General features: G+C 38.6%; 1 protein-coding gene across 5 annotated transcripts in view; it reads left to right on the plus strand.

Annotated features, from left to right (window-relative positions):
• carmil3 (capping protein regulator and myosin 1 linker 3) overlaps positions 1-16,120 on the plus strand; it is a 131,114-nt gene that overhangs the window by 74,971 nt on the left and 40,023 nt on the right. For all 5 annotated transcript variants that reach the window (XM_057856883.1, XM_057856881.1, XM_057856882.1 and 2 more), the window contains exons 16-24: positions 3,361-3,465; positions 6,000-6,069; positions 9,353-9,434; positions 9,626-9,722; positions 9,814-9,868; positions 10,643-10,815; positions 13,987-14,055; positions 15,211-15,304; positions 15,614-15,712. In XM_057856883.1, coding sequence (XP_057712866.1) covers positions 3,361-3,465; positions 6,000-6,069; positions 9,353-9,434; positions 9,626-9,722; positions 9,814-9,868; positions 10,643-10,815; positions 13,987-14,055; positions 15,211-15,304; positions 15,614-15,712 — 844 coding nt within the window. The remainder of the gene's footprint in view (positions 1-3,360; positions 3,466-5,999; positions 6,070-9,352; positions 9,435-9,625; positions 9,723-9,813; positions 9,869-10,642; positions 10,816-13,986; positions 14,056-15,210; positions 15,305-15,613; positions 15,713-16,120) is intronic.

A 16,120-nucleotide genomic window follows, 5' to 3' on the forward strand; every position in this document is an offset into this window, starting at 1 on the left:
CTTCCCAATCACTAAAGACCCTCGAACTGAGTGAATTCGTGATCCTTATGTGAATAAATCGAGTGATTCGAGCATATCTGTGCAACAGGAATATCAGCCTGTAGAGATCGCAAATCACGGCGACCTTAAACGTACATTTGAGACAACAACTCTATCGAAGTTCTGGATTAAAGTCATTTCGGAATATCCTGACATCGCTAGGAGCGCGCTGAAAACTGTGCTACAATTTCCAACATTGTGTATTTGTGATGCTAGCTTCTCACTCTCCCATCTCGGGACCATCTCGTCTCAACGAAACAAACTCAGGCCTCCCACTGATTCAGCGGGTGAGTTGTACTTTTTTCCTGCACTTAACACGACGGGGCTAAAAACAAATGCTATTTTATATTTGCTGTATTTTTCTGCTGCACATTGCCGGTGTTCTGACAAAGTTGGCATGCGCGTAACGTTAAAAAGGACCGCGAATGCAGCGATTCCAAATTACACACTACAAACTTTCTTTAAAGAAAGAAATATTAACTTACGTTTGCCATGTTAGGTGCACACAACAATTGCACGTAGCCCTCTCACTTAACGACTTCGCCGTGTCGTTAAGCATTAATTTACACCATTTCCGTGTTGCACATGTATGTTTATGATGTAAATAGTTTTTTAGCACCATTGGATAACATTGAGAGTCCAACTGAATATAAAAGAGGGCTTTTTTCACCGCCACAGAAGCTTTGGGAGCAAAATTTTATAAGGGTGCAAAATTTGACAGGACACCGGTCCGTGAAAAAAAGACCCAAATCACACCGGTCCGTGGTGCAAAAAAGGTTGGGGACCCCTGATCTAGTGAACAATAAGGCCTATGGTGTCGATTGCATTACAGCTGAGCATTTCAAACTTGCCAATCGGAAGGTAATTCCTCTCCTTGCCTTATGTTTTTATGTTTTCTTTAACATGGCATTCTACCCGATTCTATGATGGCAGTGCAACTTGTGCCAATTATAAAAGACTGGTAAAATCATTTGTAAAGATAACTACAGATCAATTGCTCTGGCCAGTGTGCGTTCTTAAGTGCTGGAGACCATCATACTGAATAGAATAGCTATATTTATTTCCACAGGTGACAATCAGTTTGGGTTCAAAAGAAAACATGGAACTGATATATGCATATTTGCGTTGAAGGAGCTATTACTTAAGAATCAAAGCCTGAACTCAACAATGTTTTTATGCTTTATTAACTCACCGAAAGCCTTTGATCAGATCAATCATAGCAAACTTTTTCTTATGTTGACACAAAGGGGGGTACCCAAATATATCATCTATTCTAGCCTTCTGGTATGCAAATCAACATGTTTACATTAAATGGGGTAGCACGCTCTTTTCTTGCTTCAAAGTAAGTAATGGTGTGAGACGGGGAGAAATTCTCTCACCATATCTGTTCAATGTTTACATGGACGAATTGTCCAGCCGTCTCAATAGATAATAGTAATACTGGCTGTGTTGTAGGAAGCACTATCATTAACCATCTTATGTACGCGGATGATGTTGTGGTGCTCTCTCCATGCAGTGGTGGCTTACAGGAGTTACTCTCATTATATTCTCAGTTTGGTGACCAATTTGACATCAAACACAATGCAGAGAAAAGTAACATTATGATTATACGATCTAAAGAAGATAGGGCTTCTTTCTGGGCAAAAAAAGCGCTGAATGTCTGCAACGAGGCTAAATATCTCTGCCACTTTATAACTGCTGATTTGTCAGATGAAGGGGACATTCACCATCAATGCAGTAAACTTTATGCGCAGCCAGACATGCTTAAGAGAAAAATTTTTATGTGTCCCTCCCACGTGAAAACATCACTGTTCAGGGCATATTGCACATACTTTTATACCACTCACCTGTGGACGAGATACTTAGCCAAGTCCATGCCGAGGCTAAATGTAGCCTATAATGATGCCTTTAGGCTGGTATTGCGTGTGCCCAGATGGTACAGCGCCAGCCAATTATTTGTCAGTTCTGGGTTACCCACCTTTAAAGCGCTATTAAGAAATATGATGTATAAGTTCATGTTTCGAATAAATGAGTCTGAAAATGGTATTTTAATGTGAATAACGGACCCTACAAATAGTCATAGATGTAGGTCAAGCATGTGGCGCCATTGGCGTGAAAGCCTGTTTGTTGTGCAGAGATAGTTTGTGCCTTTTTAATGTTCTTCCTTTTCTAGTTTCCGTTCCTGTGTTTTCTTATGTAATTTTTCTATTGGTTTTTGCGCTATGGACACCCTGTGTGATTCCTGAATAAAGATCATATATATGTAATATATACATGCATATATATATGTATGTATATATATATATATATATATATATATATAAGGGCTGTCAAAATTATTGTATTAACAAGCGGTAATTAATTTTTTAAATTAATCCCGTTAAAATATTTGGCGCAATTAACGCACAAATGCCCTGCTCAAACAGATTAAAATGACAACACAGTGAAAGCTGTATTTGTTGTGTTTTGCCGCCCTCTGCTGGTGCTTGGGTGCGACTGATTTTATAGGCTTCACCACCCATGAGCATTGTGTAAGTAATTATTGACATCAACAATGGCCGGCTATTAGTTTATTTTTTGATTGAAAATTTTACAAATTTTATTGAAACGAAAACATGAAGAGGGGTTTTAATATAAAATTTCTATAACTTGTACTAAAATTTATCTTTTAAGAACTACAAGTCTTTCTATCAATGGATCGCTTTAACAGAATGTTAATAATGGTATTGCCATCTTGTTAATTTATTGTTATAATAAAGAAATACGTACTTATGTACCGTACATTGAATGTATATATCCATCTTTTGTCTTATCTTTCCATTCCAACAATAACTTACAGAAACATATGGCATATTTTATAGATGGTTTGAACTGCGATTAATTGTGATTAATTACGATTAATTTTTAAGCTGTAATTAACTCGATTGAAATTTTTAATCGTTTGACACCCCTAATATACTGCATATATATATATATATATATATATATATATATATAATGTAGAACACACAAAATGTGTCATTTTAAGTGACAGCATACTAACATACAGTTTAATCAAAACGGATGGCTCAAAAGACCTTTTAAATTATGGAAATAGCCAACAGTAATAAATCTCATTTTTGTTTGAAACATTCAGTATACCACATGTTCTTGTCTAATTCTCTTGTCTCCATCAATTTCCATTCTTGTCATCTTTCACTCAAGTGCCTGATTGGAATCCATCCTTAATGCACTCTTTCTGACTTATTCTTGCTTTCTACACTTATTGTATATACTGTAGCTGTAAAATATCCCATTTTTTTGTGTATGCATTATTTCCAGGAAAGTGCGAGATTCTCTGCCAACTTTCCGGCAGTTCTTCAGCTCAGCCTTTAGCCTCACTCATGTGAGCCTGGCCTCGATGAAGGTTCCTCCTGATTGGCTTAGGTGAGTTTATGGCAGTGATGCTTTAATAATACTAATAATAATGATCATAATAATATGTGATAAGTTTCGTAGCCCTTTTTGTAAGATCAGATGTTTTATCTGTCACATTTGCCAGGATACCCTTGGTATTTGAAAACAAAAAAACATGTGGTCATGTCTCTCGTGACAATACTATTTAATCTATGATTTGTAAATCTAACAGAATGAAGGCAGTAATTAATAGAATGATGCATAATTAACTATTAATTTCATTATATGGAGAATATTACAACTTAACTATTACTTTTATGAGCATCATTTTGGATTCACAAGGATTAAACAGATTCTGTGTGTAAGTATTGAATTCACATACAATGAATGAAAAGACATGGATTAAGACCAAAACATTAAGGTGTCTAATATGTATTCTAATCGTCTTTGTTGTCATTATATTTGCTCCAACTTAAATACTGTATAAATTAACATCATGCTCGGCATTTCCTGAGTTATCAGAATCAGAATGCGATTATTGTTATCGAGCAGAAGCACAAGGAATAAAATATAATGAAATACAAGCTAGAGCTGAGGGCATCTTAAATTGCTAGAGTTATTTTTAAATTCTGGTGCCTTGCTCAAGGGGAAAGCAGTAGGTATGAACAGCTCTTGGTCGTGATTGTGTTTCGCCTAATCTACAAGATGCAGTAAGCTTCTTTCTTTGAAAGTATTTGATTTAAAAACCATCTGGGGTATTGTTCTTAGCTTTAACTAAAAATAGCTGAACTAGAAGATGTTTTTTTAACACCTTCGGTAAGTTTTCACCATTGTGCCTGCATTATCTTTCAAATGATATAGGTGTACTACTCAAAATTACATTTAGAGACTTTTTTGACTTAAGCACAAATGGAAGGTCCTGTTTTGGCAAACTTGCCTGCAACACAGAATTAGTTTTAAGATAAGCTCAGGGAAAGCTGACTTTCCCTGCATTCAGAGACTTTAGTTACTATGTTTATGTTCAGCTGTGTGTTATCACACAAAATTTTAGAAGTAAGCCCACACAACATTATGAGCCGTATAAGCAAACTAAACTGCCAAAAGCTGAGTTTCTTCTGTATGTTCTGATGGCTTGTGGACAAAATGGCTTAAACCTTTTCATAAGGCTACCTCATCATAAGCCACGTTTACATGCTGACTTTTATTCATACCGATTCAAATCATTCCGAATGGAAATTTCACATCAGCTGTTTACATGTCACTTCATCTATTCCGATCCCGCGTTTACATGTGACTGCCTTTATTCCGAAAGGACGTTTGACAACTGCCGTCTGACATGCGCAGATTAATCAAAACAAAGCGTCACGTTGCAAAACATGGAGATCGATCGTCAGATCAGCTGCTGTTTTAACTTTTCGAGTGGAAACAAAACTTCAGAATGATACGCCGTTCATTTAAAAAGTTGTGTGGGTGCGCTGTGCGTGTGCTTGGAAGCCATGTTGCAAGTGAAGTTACTTACGTCACCGAGTGACGTCACCACGTCAGTATGGAGCATGCGCAGAAAGAACGCAACCAGACACCATTCCGCTTCCCTGTTTACATGATATAATTTTACTTCTAATCGGTTTGGGAAAAGGAATATTCCACCCCTGTGAATCGGAATGAAATTCCATTCGGTTTGGGCCTGTTCATTCTGAATGAGGTGTTTATATGGAACACATTTATTCGGTTTGAACAAATATTCCGATTGTAATTGGAATATTTGGCTCCATGTAAACGTGGCAATAGTTAACTTTCAATTTGTTTGAGTTCCAAAACTGTTTTGATGAAAACTTCTAAGGTTTTTCAATTCCAAGATATAACTGTACCCCTAAGATTTAAGCAAATATTCACATTCATTATCAGGTCATCACAATAGAACTGCCTCAGTATCGTCGTGGCCTCACGAGTAGACACCAGTAGTCAGTATCACATTTTGAGCCATTGCCGCTTAAAATTTAGTTTTTGTGTCGACTATCTTCAAATGCCAATGGTTATTTATACTAATAAGTGTTTTGCAGATATACAAATGTAAAAATTGGATGGACCATGGGTAGTAGTAAAAGGTACATCAGTATTGCATTATGTTTTCACAAAAACCTATGGGAAAATGCACTAAACTAATGAAGTCTATTAAGATTCAGCAAGAAAAAGTGCCATTTTCACCTGCTTCACCACTACTATCAACCTTTCTGCAACCTTCCAATGACATCATGATAACTATCGTACTGTGGGCATGATACTGTGACAAAACTGAACTTGAACTTATTGTGACGTATCTAAAAAGTAAGGTGCAAAACCAAATATATAAAAAATATATATATATTGGCTTAGTATCAGACAGCAAAATTAGGTTAGCAATAACAACCTATGCAAACAATAGGTGGGTTATCTATATTAAGTGTTAAACGAGGCTGGAGTCATTTACATTATGACTTGAGATTTATAACCCACCTCAGGCCCTGTATCTACTGTAAATCCTCTTGCTGTACTTGTCTCATTTTGTAATGTCTCTTTCCCTACAGAGCTCTGTTCCTTGGTTTGTCTAATAATCCCCATATTACAGATTTGCAGCTGGACATCAGTGCCTGTGAGGTATGCTAATTGTCAGTGGCAGATCGTACATTTTCTAAAAATGGCTTTCACTTGGCGACCCTATATTAATGTTGCACCGATACAGATATCTGGCTGTGCAGTATTGGCTGACACCGATACCATACCGATACAACCCTGTATACAGTATATATTTATATATATATATATATTTTTTTTTTTTCTTCCAAAGAGCTACATACTTTGATGTGAAATCATTGCTATCATGGCTTTGTCAGGCTGCTGCTTACCTTTGCGAAACAGGAAAAAGACTAATACAAAGTGAATAGTCTACTAAACCCCAGTAAACAAAAGTTGAATAAACTTTTGGCTCTCAAAGGCCAAAATAGTGCTACATTTGTGAAATTAAAACATGTATAAAACTAGCCCAACAGTAAGAAAGTAAAAATAAATTCATAATAATCTCCCGTAATCTATTAGCTTCCTTCTCTGTGCCCCAGCAGCAACATACATACTTACTTACAGTTTACTTCTACAGCACTTTTTAATAGGCTTGCCACCCGTCCTATGAAATAAGGAATCGTTGGCTTAAAAGATGCGTTCCGTATGGAAGCAATACGGAATATATATAAATAGTTATATTTCGATGCATTTTAGGAGTATGGGGATGTCCCTGTACGGCTTTGGGCGGGAGGGGGGAGTCCCTTATTTCTATTTCTAAAAGGTGGCAACCAGGGGCGTTAACCGAATATTTTCCGTCGTTGACCGGTTTTTAAAAACGGTGATGGAAAAAACAAGTCTATCTGTCATTTTGACAGGTTGCAATTCACACCCCAGACCACAGGGTGGCGAGTGAGCATATTAATTAGCTATAGACCCTACCCACGTGACGTCACAACTCCTTCCTCCTGACTGGTGCCGCCCAATTGTCCGTCAACACATCATGTTTACCTGTTACGGCTACTTACATTCCTCCTATTTACGACATGTTTTTCTGCTCGTTAACATTAATAATCAAAATGGTGAACGCGTGTGTGGCGGTCGGTTGCAATAACAGAGAAGATAGACGGAGAAGACGGAGAGACTTGAAGTTCTACCGGATTCCGAGAGACCCGGAGAGAAGAGAGCGAGATGGGCTGCTGCAATTCGACGAGAAAACTGGGCTCCAAACGATTACCACAGATTATGTAGTAGTCATTTTATATCTGGTAAGATGCATTTAATATATATTTAGAGGGTTTTGGGCTGACAACCACAATTAAGATCATTGCAAGGCTAATCGCCGACAACATACACGTATGTATGTAGTGAGAGTGCTATCGCTAAACCATATAAACATTAAAAGCCCTAACTCCATTGACAAACGACATGAAATACATTAGACTTGACAGTGGATGTTAGCAATAACAAAAGATTTTGAATTGAAAATTTCGTAACTCACCTTTCCAAGCACAAGATAGATTCCTGCCGAATTTTCGTGGACGAGGACCTGTTTCACCCAACCAGCAATGAAGTATTTATAAGCCTCCAAGCTCTTAAAGTTTTTCAAACTTTCGTGAGAATAGGCTGATTTTGTGTGGACAAGATAGTTTGTACATATCAGGGTAGCTAGCAGATGTCAGGCAAATACGGCGGAGACAGCGGGTCGAAAAACATCGATTTAGGCATCAAATATGGATCTGGCGAATGGAAAAACTGAAGCTTTTCCACATAACGCCTTTTATGCAACGCATCAAGTGAGTTTACGGCATCCGAAAGCACCGGGTCTTCCATGAAATGCATTATAAATTGCTCGATCAATTGAGACCATTGATAATACAGACACAAAGTGACGGACAAGGGGGCGGAACCATACAGCGAGCACGTGATTTTGTGACGTCGGTGGGTAGGGTCTATTGTCTCTCTTGATGCATGACGTCGGAAAAATGTCAAGGCAACTGAGTGTCCGAAGTTTCTTCAAAAAGCCCCAAAACGAGATGGTGTTGATAAAAGAGGTGAAAAAAGAGGGACTGATGCAGTGGAGGATGAAGGACAAACAAGCAATCAGCCCTCGGCAACTACTGAGCGAGCAAGTGGCAGCAAGGAGGTCAGGAGGGAGTACAGAGTGTGAGACTGCGTTCAGGCCACAGCAGGTGAACTGTTAATTTCATTGTTCCATATGTAGCCTACCTACTGGGGCCACAGTCAGCTGTTTTTGTCACTGCGGAGAAAAAGTTACATATTCATCTGCTTGATGCGTGACGGCATGGTTTGGATTCTCTGTTAAGCTTGTTCAGACAGAATATTAATTAAAAATGAATGAAAACTAAATACTATTGAATATGAAACCACGTCCCATCCACGCACGAACCTAACCGCCCAAAACCGGCCACAGAGGGATGATCCTGAAACAACACTCAGCCACACCTTCGGCCCGGCCCACTCCACCACAGCCTTCACAAACACTGGACACTGAGATAACAAACTATTCGCTGCTCAGAAACTTTTCTATTTAGCCTTGTTTTGGATCCACCATTGTTCCTCCGTCGTCTGTGTTTGCCTTGTTTTTTGACCATTGTTAACGAATAAATTGTCAACCTTTTTTGGGTTAGCCTTCTTCAAACTTTTGGAACATGGAGTCAGTACAAAGGGTTAACACAAGAGGTGAACGCGCGGAATATCGGCCCTCCCGGTTGACTCACGGAAGCGGTAAGCAGCGGAGCACTATTTCCGTTCGGCTGTCGCCTTTTCCGTGCGGCTTGGCCGGGGGGGGGGGCGAATTACTTCACCTTGGAACGGTAAGTGGTATCGGCACCGTCTTTGTTGGTACTCGCCGATACCGATGCCACCATTACGGGCCGGATCGGCCCCCCCTGCCGATACTAGTATCGGTATCGGTGCATCTTTACCCGATATTTACAGTTCTGTACCTATATGCAAGTTTTGATTTGATATACAGTAATTTTACTAATATGTTGATCTATTCATATGAATTATCCGAAATTGATATGGGATTCTGAAAGCTCTGGGCACATTACATTTAAATACCAACACACAGAAATGTTTTTTTTTTGTTTGTTTGTTTGAGGAGACTGGGAGAGAAAACATGGAATAGAAGGTGGTCATCCAGGACAAAGTAACAATGAAATTATGATAATACACTGTTAGAAAGTTGTAATTACGCTTTATGGTCTGCTGGTAGTGTTTTGGGCAGCAGAGAAGGCTGTCAAGGCCACCCAGGGAACGCTACTGCACTCTGTCAGCCAATGCTGCAAAGGCTAGAGTATATGCTTCTACATTTTGTGTGGTTAATGTGTCCATTGTTCCACGTCTCTTTCCATGACAGTTAAGGACTGCAGGTGCAGGGGTTATTCAGGAGCTTTTTCCAAGAGTGTGCTGTGTTGGGACTTTAGATATCTCTGATAATGGTAAGCCAGTTACTGAGGCACAAACTGTACATTTTTCTGTGTTGTGTGTTTAATTGGACCCTTTTTCATCTGTTTTTAAAATATCTACACATATCTTTAAGAAGCGTTGTCATATTTCCCCGAAATATCATCAATAAGTATTTATGTTCTTCCCCCAAAAGACTGTTTTAAAAATCCAACCATTTTTGCAGGCTTGGACTCTGATTTATTGGCTGTCATCCCAGCATTCTCAAAACACCCTTCCCTCAAACACCTGATGCTGGGGAAGAATTTTAACATTAAGGGCAGGTATGGACCTCATCAAAGACAAGCAGTGTAGATGGTAAATATGTTAGCAAAGATGGATGTTTTACTCTCATTTTTCTCCCTACTTCCTCAGGGTGCTGGACGAAATTCTTCAGAAACTGGTTCATTTGGTGCAAGAGGAAGAGTGTGTGAGTTGGATTATGTAACATAACACACAAATCTGCTGTTATGTCACTGACAAGATGCACATCTACACAAGTATGTGCTTGTTCAAACAGAAAGATTTTGAACCACACATTTGAATAGCCATCAAGCTGAAATTATCCCAGTTTATTTAGTTGTGTCCACATCTAGATGATGTGAAACACAATCTTCCTGCCACATGTAAACAAGATGCAATCATGCGTGGTAGCTGTGTTGTCTGTGTGGCTAACAGATGATTCATTTAGTGTTATTTCATTTGGACAGCCTCCCCTCCCATTCCTGGTGGATTGTTTTATGCCCCATAACTCGTGTGATAAATAAGTTGTTTAAATATTTATTGTAGGGATTCTGATCACACACAAATATGCCTCCAAGCCCGTATACAATATCTTTAATTCAGTTTTGGCAGGACTTTAGGTGAAAAATATATTTTCCAAGTTACTCAAATGCCATATTTAATGTATTTCTCCCTTTCTTTGTGAGTGCATTCCAGCAATCTACTTTTTTTTCCTTCAGGAAAGTCTGTGTGCACATAGAACTTTTTCATGGACACTGCTGTAGAATTTTCGGCTTCATTTTATTACAAATGCATTTTGCACGCATGCTATCACTGTGTAGCGTATGGCAAAAATTGTTTAATCTGAATTGTATAGTTCTAACTGCATACAATATACAGTATTTGTTTGAAATACGGTGTATTACAATATGTGATTGGTAGCACTAGGTAATTTCACCTTCCTTTTGCCTTCTTCCTCTAGGGCCTACAATCCCTCTCTTTGGCTGACTCGAGACTCCGCCAGAAAGGAACCATGTTTGTCAATGCCCTGGGCTCTAACACATGCCTTCGGAAGGTGGACCTGAGTGGCAATGGCTTGGATGATTCTGGAGCAAAGATGCTCAGCAAAGCCCTGCAAATTAATACAACGCTCAGGTAAGAGGTCACATTTGTACTCTGAGGGAGAAATACAGAGATTTCTTTATACTTGGACCAGGAGGCAAGTTAGGAAAGTTTTAGAAGGCAGAAGAAAGAATACGGTTAAAGAGAACGTTTTTATTTTTGGAATACATTTGAAGAGATGCGTTGAAGGCCCTTTGTGACAGAGCCACAAGACAGAGTGAACAACAAGGCAATAAGAGCTGCAGGGATCGCAGAGAGAAAGAGAAAGAGCGCAAACAGTTTTGAGGGTAAAGTCAAGAACAAAAAAGAGGAAAGAACAAATGAAATCAAAAACAACAGAATATGCGCAAAACAGCAGGGTATATTCTGCTCTTATGCTTTACAGATGTCAAGTTCATATCTATGAAGTGAAGGCACGCCTTGTGAGGAATGGTAAATGTAAAGAGCACATGTATAGCACTTTTATCCCAACCATTTCTCGCGCATGCGACTTTGGGCAGTTGCTGCTAGTAAACATTCAAAACAGCAAAAATAGTGGAAATACGGCTTTAATTTACAGTTTTTATATTATTTTAATTTAGATTTATTTTTGCGTTTTGGGCGCCATTGCTTCGGTTTTTTAATTTACAACCAATGTTATACAGTCATTTAAACTTGGAAAGAACGGAAAGTGTAAGAGAAATCCGAGACAAAAAATAAGTGTACAGGAAAAACTGAATAAAACTGCAAGATAAAACATCGGGGGGGGACAAGAAAAAAAAAGGCAAAGGCATTGCTTCGAGTGGGCGGGTATATTGTAGTCCGGGCTGAGGAAGTTGTTGTCAAGTAAGTGCATCATTGGCTGTCGCGTTGTAAAACTACACTGCCCCCCAGGGCCTGGAATGAATATAACATCGTTTTCACGCGGAATTGCGACCTAGTTCGAATGGAGACTGAACAATGTAATGCAAACATGACATTTGTCGTATTCTTGGAGCGTCACCATAGACAGCAGACAGTCGGAGCAGAATCTGCTGACCCTTTGTTTACCGGATGCCCAACTACATCACTGCTCAAAGAATGGCTGCAATGAGTAACAAATACAACAGGACAAGGTAGTGAGTAGTGAGTGTGCAGTGTTTGGTAACGTTTTCTCAAATGACCAATCTCTCTTCTACTATTATACCAAAATTCAAAATAAATATATAAATATTCAAGACGTTAGCGATTGTTGCTAGGCGGGTCAACCTCCCGTTTTCCCTAATAGTAAATGCATCGAAAAAGTGTACGAACGAGATGTTTACAGAGCTAAACCTACCAATTCTGTCCGAAAATGATGTCCCTGGTGCCAAACTCACTGGTAAAGATGTGGAAGAACATACAAATGTTCAGTTAAAGAGATGGCTTGAGTGTCGAGGCTAAAAAAGGCGGGAAAAAGAGCCGACCTGATCCAGCGGTAGCTTTTTTATCGACACCTTTTTCTTGTGTGCATTGCCTTACGCCACTGACAATGACATAATCCTGTTTCATTAATCTATCCTTTACCACCATATGCCCTGTGTTTCTTATATATTATATCCTCTGGTTGTCTGACCGTTCGTGGGGGCAATTTAGATTGCTATTTTTTGTGTAGCAATCACAAATGCTACTCAGTGACAGCCAACAAACACTTAATTTTTTCATTAATAACACATCTTAATTCTATAATTTATTTACATTCCCCCTTACTAAGTTTTTTTTTTTTTTTTTTTTTCTTTAACAACAGAAAAGGTAACAACAGTGGCAGTCGGATTCTATTTTAATTTTTTTTCAGGTCATTCTTTGTCAGCCAGAAGCAGCACGGCAAAACGCCATGCTAAAATATAGGTAAAAATATCAAAATGGCTTACCTCTTTGTCCTCTGTAGGACCATGGCCCCCAACAAAATGTTTACTGCATATGAAATGTGAATGCTTCACCTTATTGGTGTTAAACTGGTCTTTTGGACGTCCGCACAAGTTAATCCATTCTTCACATTTTTTCCACCGGAGTTTTTGGTTTAGGGAAACTTATGAAGAAAACATCCTTCATATGTCGTAATGTCTGGAGTGGTTTCTACAAGTTCCATAGCAGCGGGGTTTAATCGGCATGTTCTTTTTTGAAAGATTACCGGAGAAAACGAGCAGAAATAACATGGATTGTATGCGAGGGCATGTCTATAATGACCTACGTCTGAGTTACGATGGCGACGTCACGGTCTAAAAATGGCATTCATGCGGTACACTATTGCAAGTAAAGCCCTAAAAGATTATAGTGACATGTTTAATTCAGGCCATCCATTGATTGACATTGATTGATTTGTTCTGTTGTATGTGCGAGTTGCTGACATCATGTTTTTGCAAAGCAAATGATCTAAATTGGGTTTGGATGTTTCGCGTAGTGTGCTGATTGCCTCAGTCATCTATCCTGTGTGGCCCCGGCCTCTAGGACCCCACCTATAACTGTGGAACCTTTGCAAAGTCCTGTACCCCTGCCCTGTCAAGGTGTCCCAGACGCTGTCTCTTCTATCAGCCAACCACGACCCTCACCAACCAGCCACAGTGCCACACCATCGGCACCCCACAATTATTTTATATTGTCAGCATACTTTTGCTGAATATTTTAGTGAAATTATTACTCAGTACTGCGTTAGCACAGGATTTTAATAAAGACACGTTCCTTTTTCGGATAGGGTGAAATTGGTGTCATAGGAACGCAACTCTATTGTAAACAAAGATCCTCTTTACAATATTGTTGTTACTGCTGAAGTAAACAGACTCTGAAATTGAATAGGTGATAAAATAGGCAACTTTCTAGACATCTAAATACAGAGACTACATATGGAGCCAGATGGGGGTTTTCCTGATTAGAATTCAAGGGCATATTTATGATAGGTAGGTAGACAGAAAAAAATTAGATGAAAATGACAGGTTTATTAAAAATCAGTTGGAGAAAGTGCAAGTGTAGGTGAATGATTCAGTAACAGAAGCTCATTAGATGCATGACAGTTGTTTATGCATACCTTATGCTGGGATATGAGCTTATTAAAATATGCATGAAGCAAAGAAGAGCCATGTGTATTTCTGTGTTGATCTCTGTAGTGCATTGAAGCTGCAACACTTAATGTCGTGTGCCCTGTATATAATTCTCCTATTTCTCCTTTCTGTGACTTTCTTCATCTATTCATTATTGTTTAATCCCTCTCAGAAGTGTTACATGGGATCGCAACAACACCACGGTGACAGGCTTCCAAGATGTGTCAAAAGCACTGGAGCAGTAAGATGTACTCAAAAACACACACTGAGCATATTTCACATGCAGGATGCACACATAAAGCCAATAAGTCACAGATTTAAAAGGCATGTAGTTATTTTTATGCCTCAAACAATGAGTTTACATGATATTACATCATTCCAGTGATGCAACAAATATGTTTTGTGTTAGTTGTTTGTACAAAGATGTTTGGGAGATTTATGTTTTTCACATCAAGATTAGTGTATTACACAAAAAACAAGCCCACAAGATAAGATATGTAATAATTACTGTCCAAATTAAATGCCGCCCACAGCGTGTGGCATAGCAATTCCCAGAGGGTATCGCTCTTTCACAGGCGACTTTTTTTTCCCTCTCCAAATTTAGAGCTTTGCATTTGACAAACCCATTTCACATTCAATATTCCTCTTTCAACAAACAAGCTCCAATTGTACCTTCCATTTGCTAACATAGTTACGTCAAAGTAGTTAATCTAAAAACAACTGATGCGCTATTGGGATTAAATGTAATTTTTACATTTTTAAGTCACTTTGTTGTAAAAAATAGTGGCTTATAAATCCGAAAAATACAGTAAATTAATGTGACACATGGATTTTGTGTAGAGGAGGAAAGCACATTTTTTATAGTTTACATTACTAAAACAGATCACTTTACTGACTAGAGGGGAGGGCATGTGAGGCCTGGATGGGGAAAGGCTCCCAGCCGGAAATTTTGTCCCAGTCTGGGGCCCTAATGAGTGGTCAGAACAGAGGTTGGATTATTGGGATTCAAATCCAGGCCTTCCTTTTCGGAGTTACATGATTTTACCGGGGATAATTAAATTTCCCACGTTCCAAAACTATGAAAATGAAGTTCACTGAAGACTCTTAATTGTCTTTCAGTGTGAGTGTGAGTTCTGCTAATAAATGTGTTTTTTTTTTGTTTTTTTTTAAAGGATGGATATTACTAACCGGATTAACTTCTGTTTGTATAACCATTCGTAAAAAAAAAAAAAAAAAAAACTTTTTTAATAAGATGTTGGCAGTTTATACTGTGGACAAAATATTTTGATCTAATTAGTAATATCGTTATTTAAACAAATGTAACAATGTTTTCTGGTCAAATTTGGAGGTACAACTGTATTCTGTAAACTTTGTCTCATCTCTCTCTACTTCCTAGCAATTTTACACTGCAGTATATGCCTCTCCCCCTAAATGATGCGACACAGGCATATCGCAGTGCTCCAGAAAAGACCGACCAAGCTCTGACCAGAGTAAGAAAAAAAAAAAAAACGCTCAAAATATACAAAGCAGGGACATACACACATTGAATAATCACATTGCCTTTTGGGCTCGAAAAAGAGTCATTGGTCTGATTAGTGGCTTCAATTTATTTTTCTGTTTGTAACTACGACCAGTTTCCTTCTGTGTGCAATGGAGACCTCACATTTTTCTTACTAACTTGTAATTTGTATTAATGCATGTGAAATTATTTTTTTCTTTTTCTTTTTGCAATCCCAAGCTATATTCTGGAAATACTTGCTATCCTCCATGTCTATGCGTATTTGTGTGGTTTATGACAGATCCAGCGTGCCCTGCTCAGAAACAACCAGACACAGCGTTTTTCTCAAAAGCAAGCTCTTAGACTTCATCAGGGCCTCGTCACGAGTACAGCCGAACAGGTTTGTTACTTGTCTGGATTTGTATACAAGGCTCTAAATTAAAGATCAACCGGTATACTGTATCAGACCAATATTTGGACTATTTTCAAGATCAGCCACTGGTTTCAATATAATTGAAGAACTCATGTTAACTGTTTGGGGTCTTTCTTAGATCTTCTCATAGGTCGACCGATTTGTTGGCCCGCGCATATATCTGGTCGATACATGGACGTTTTTCAAGATCGCTCGATGTAATTGGATAACTGTTACGTTCTCTGTTTGGGTAACGATCTTTCTTATAAAGGTCGACCGATATCGTGGCCGGCTGATGGATGGACTTTTTTTCAAGATCGGCTGATATCAGCTGATATATAACAAATATATAATTAGGGCTGTCAAACGATTAAAATTTTTAATCGAGTTAATTAC

Source organism: Corythoichthys intestinalis, chromosome 14 (assembly GCF_030265065.1).
Source record: "Corythoichthys intestinalis isolate RoL2023-P3 chromosome 14, ASM3026506v1, whole genome shotgun sequence".
NCBI classification, from domain to species: Eukaryota; Metazoa; Chordata; class Actinopteri; order Syngnathiformes; family Syngnathidae; genus Corythoichthys; species Corythoichthys intestinalis.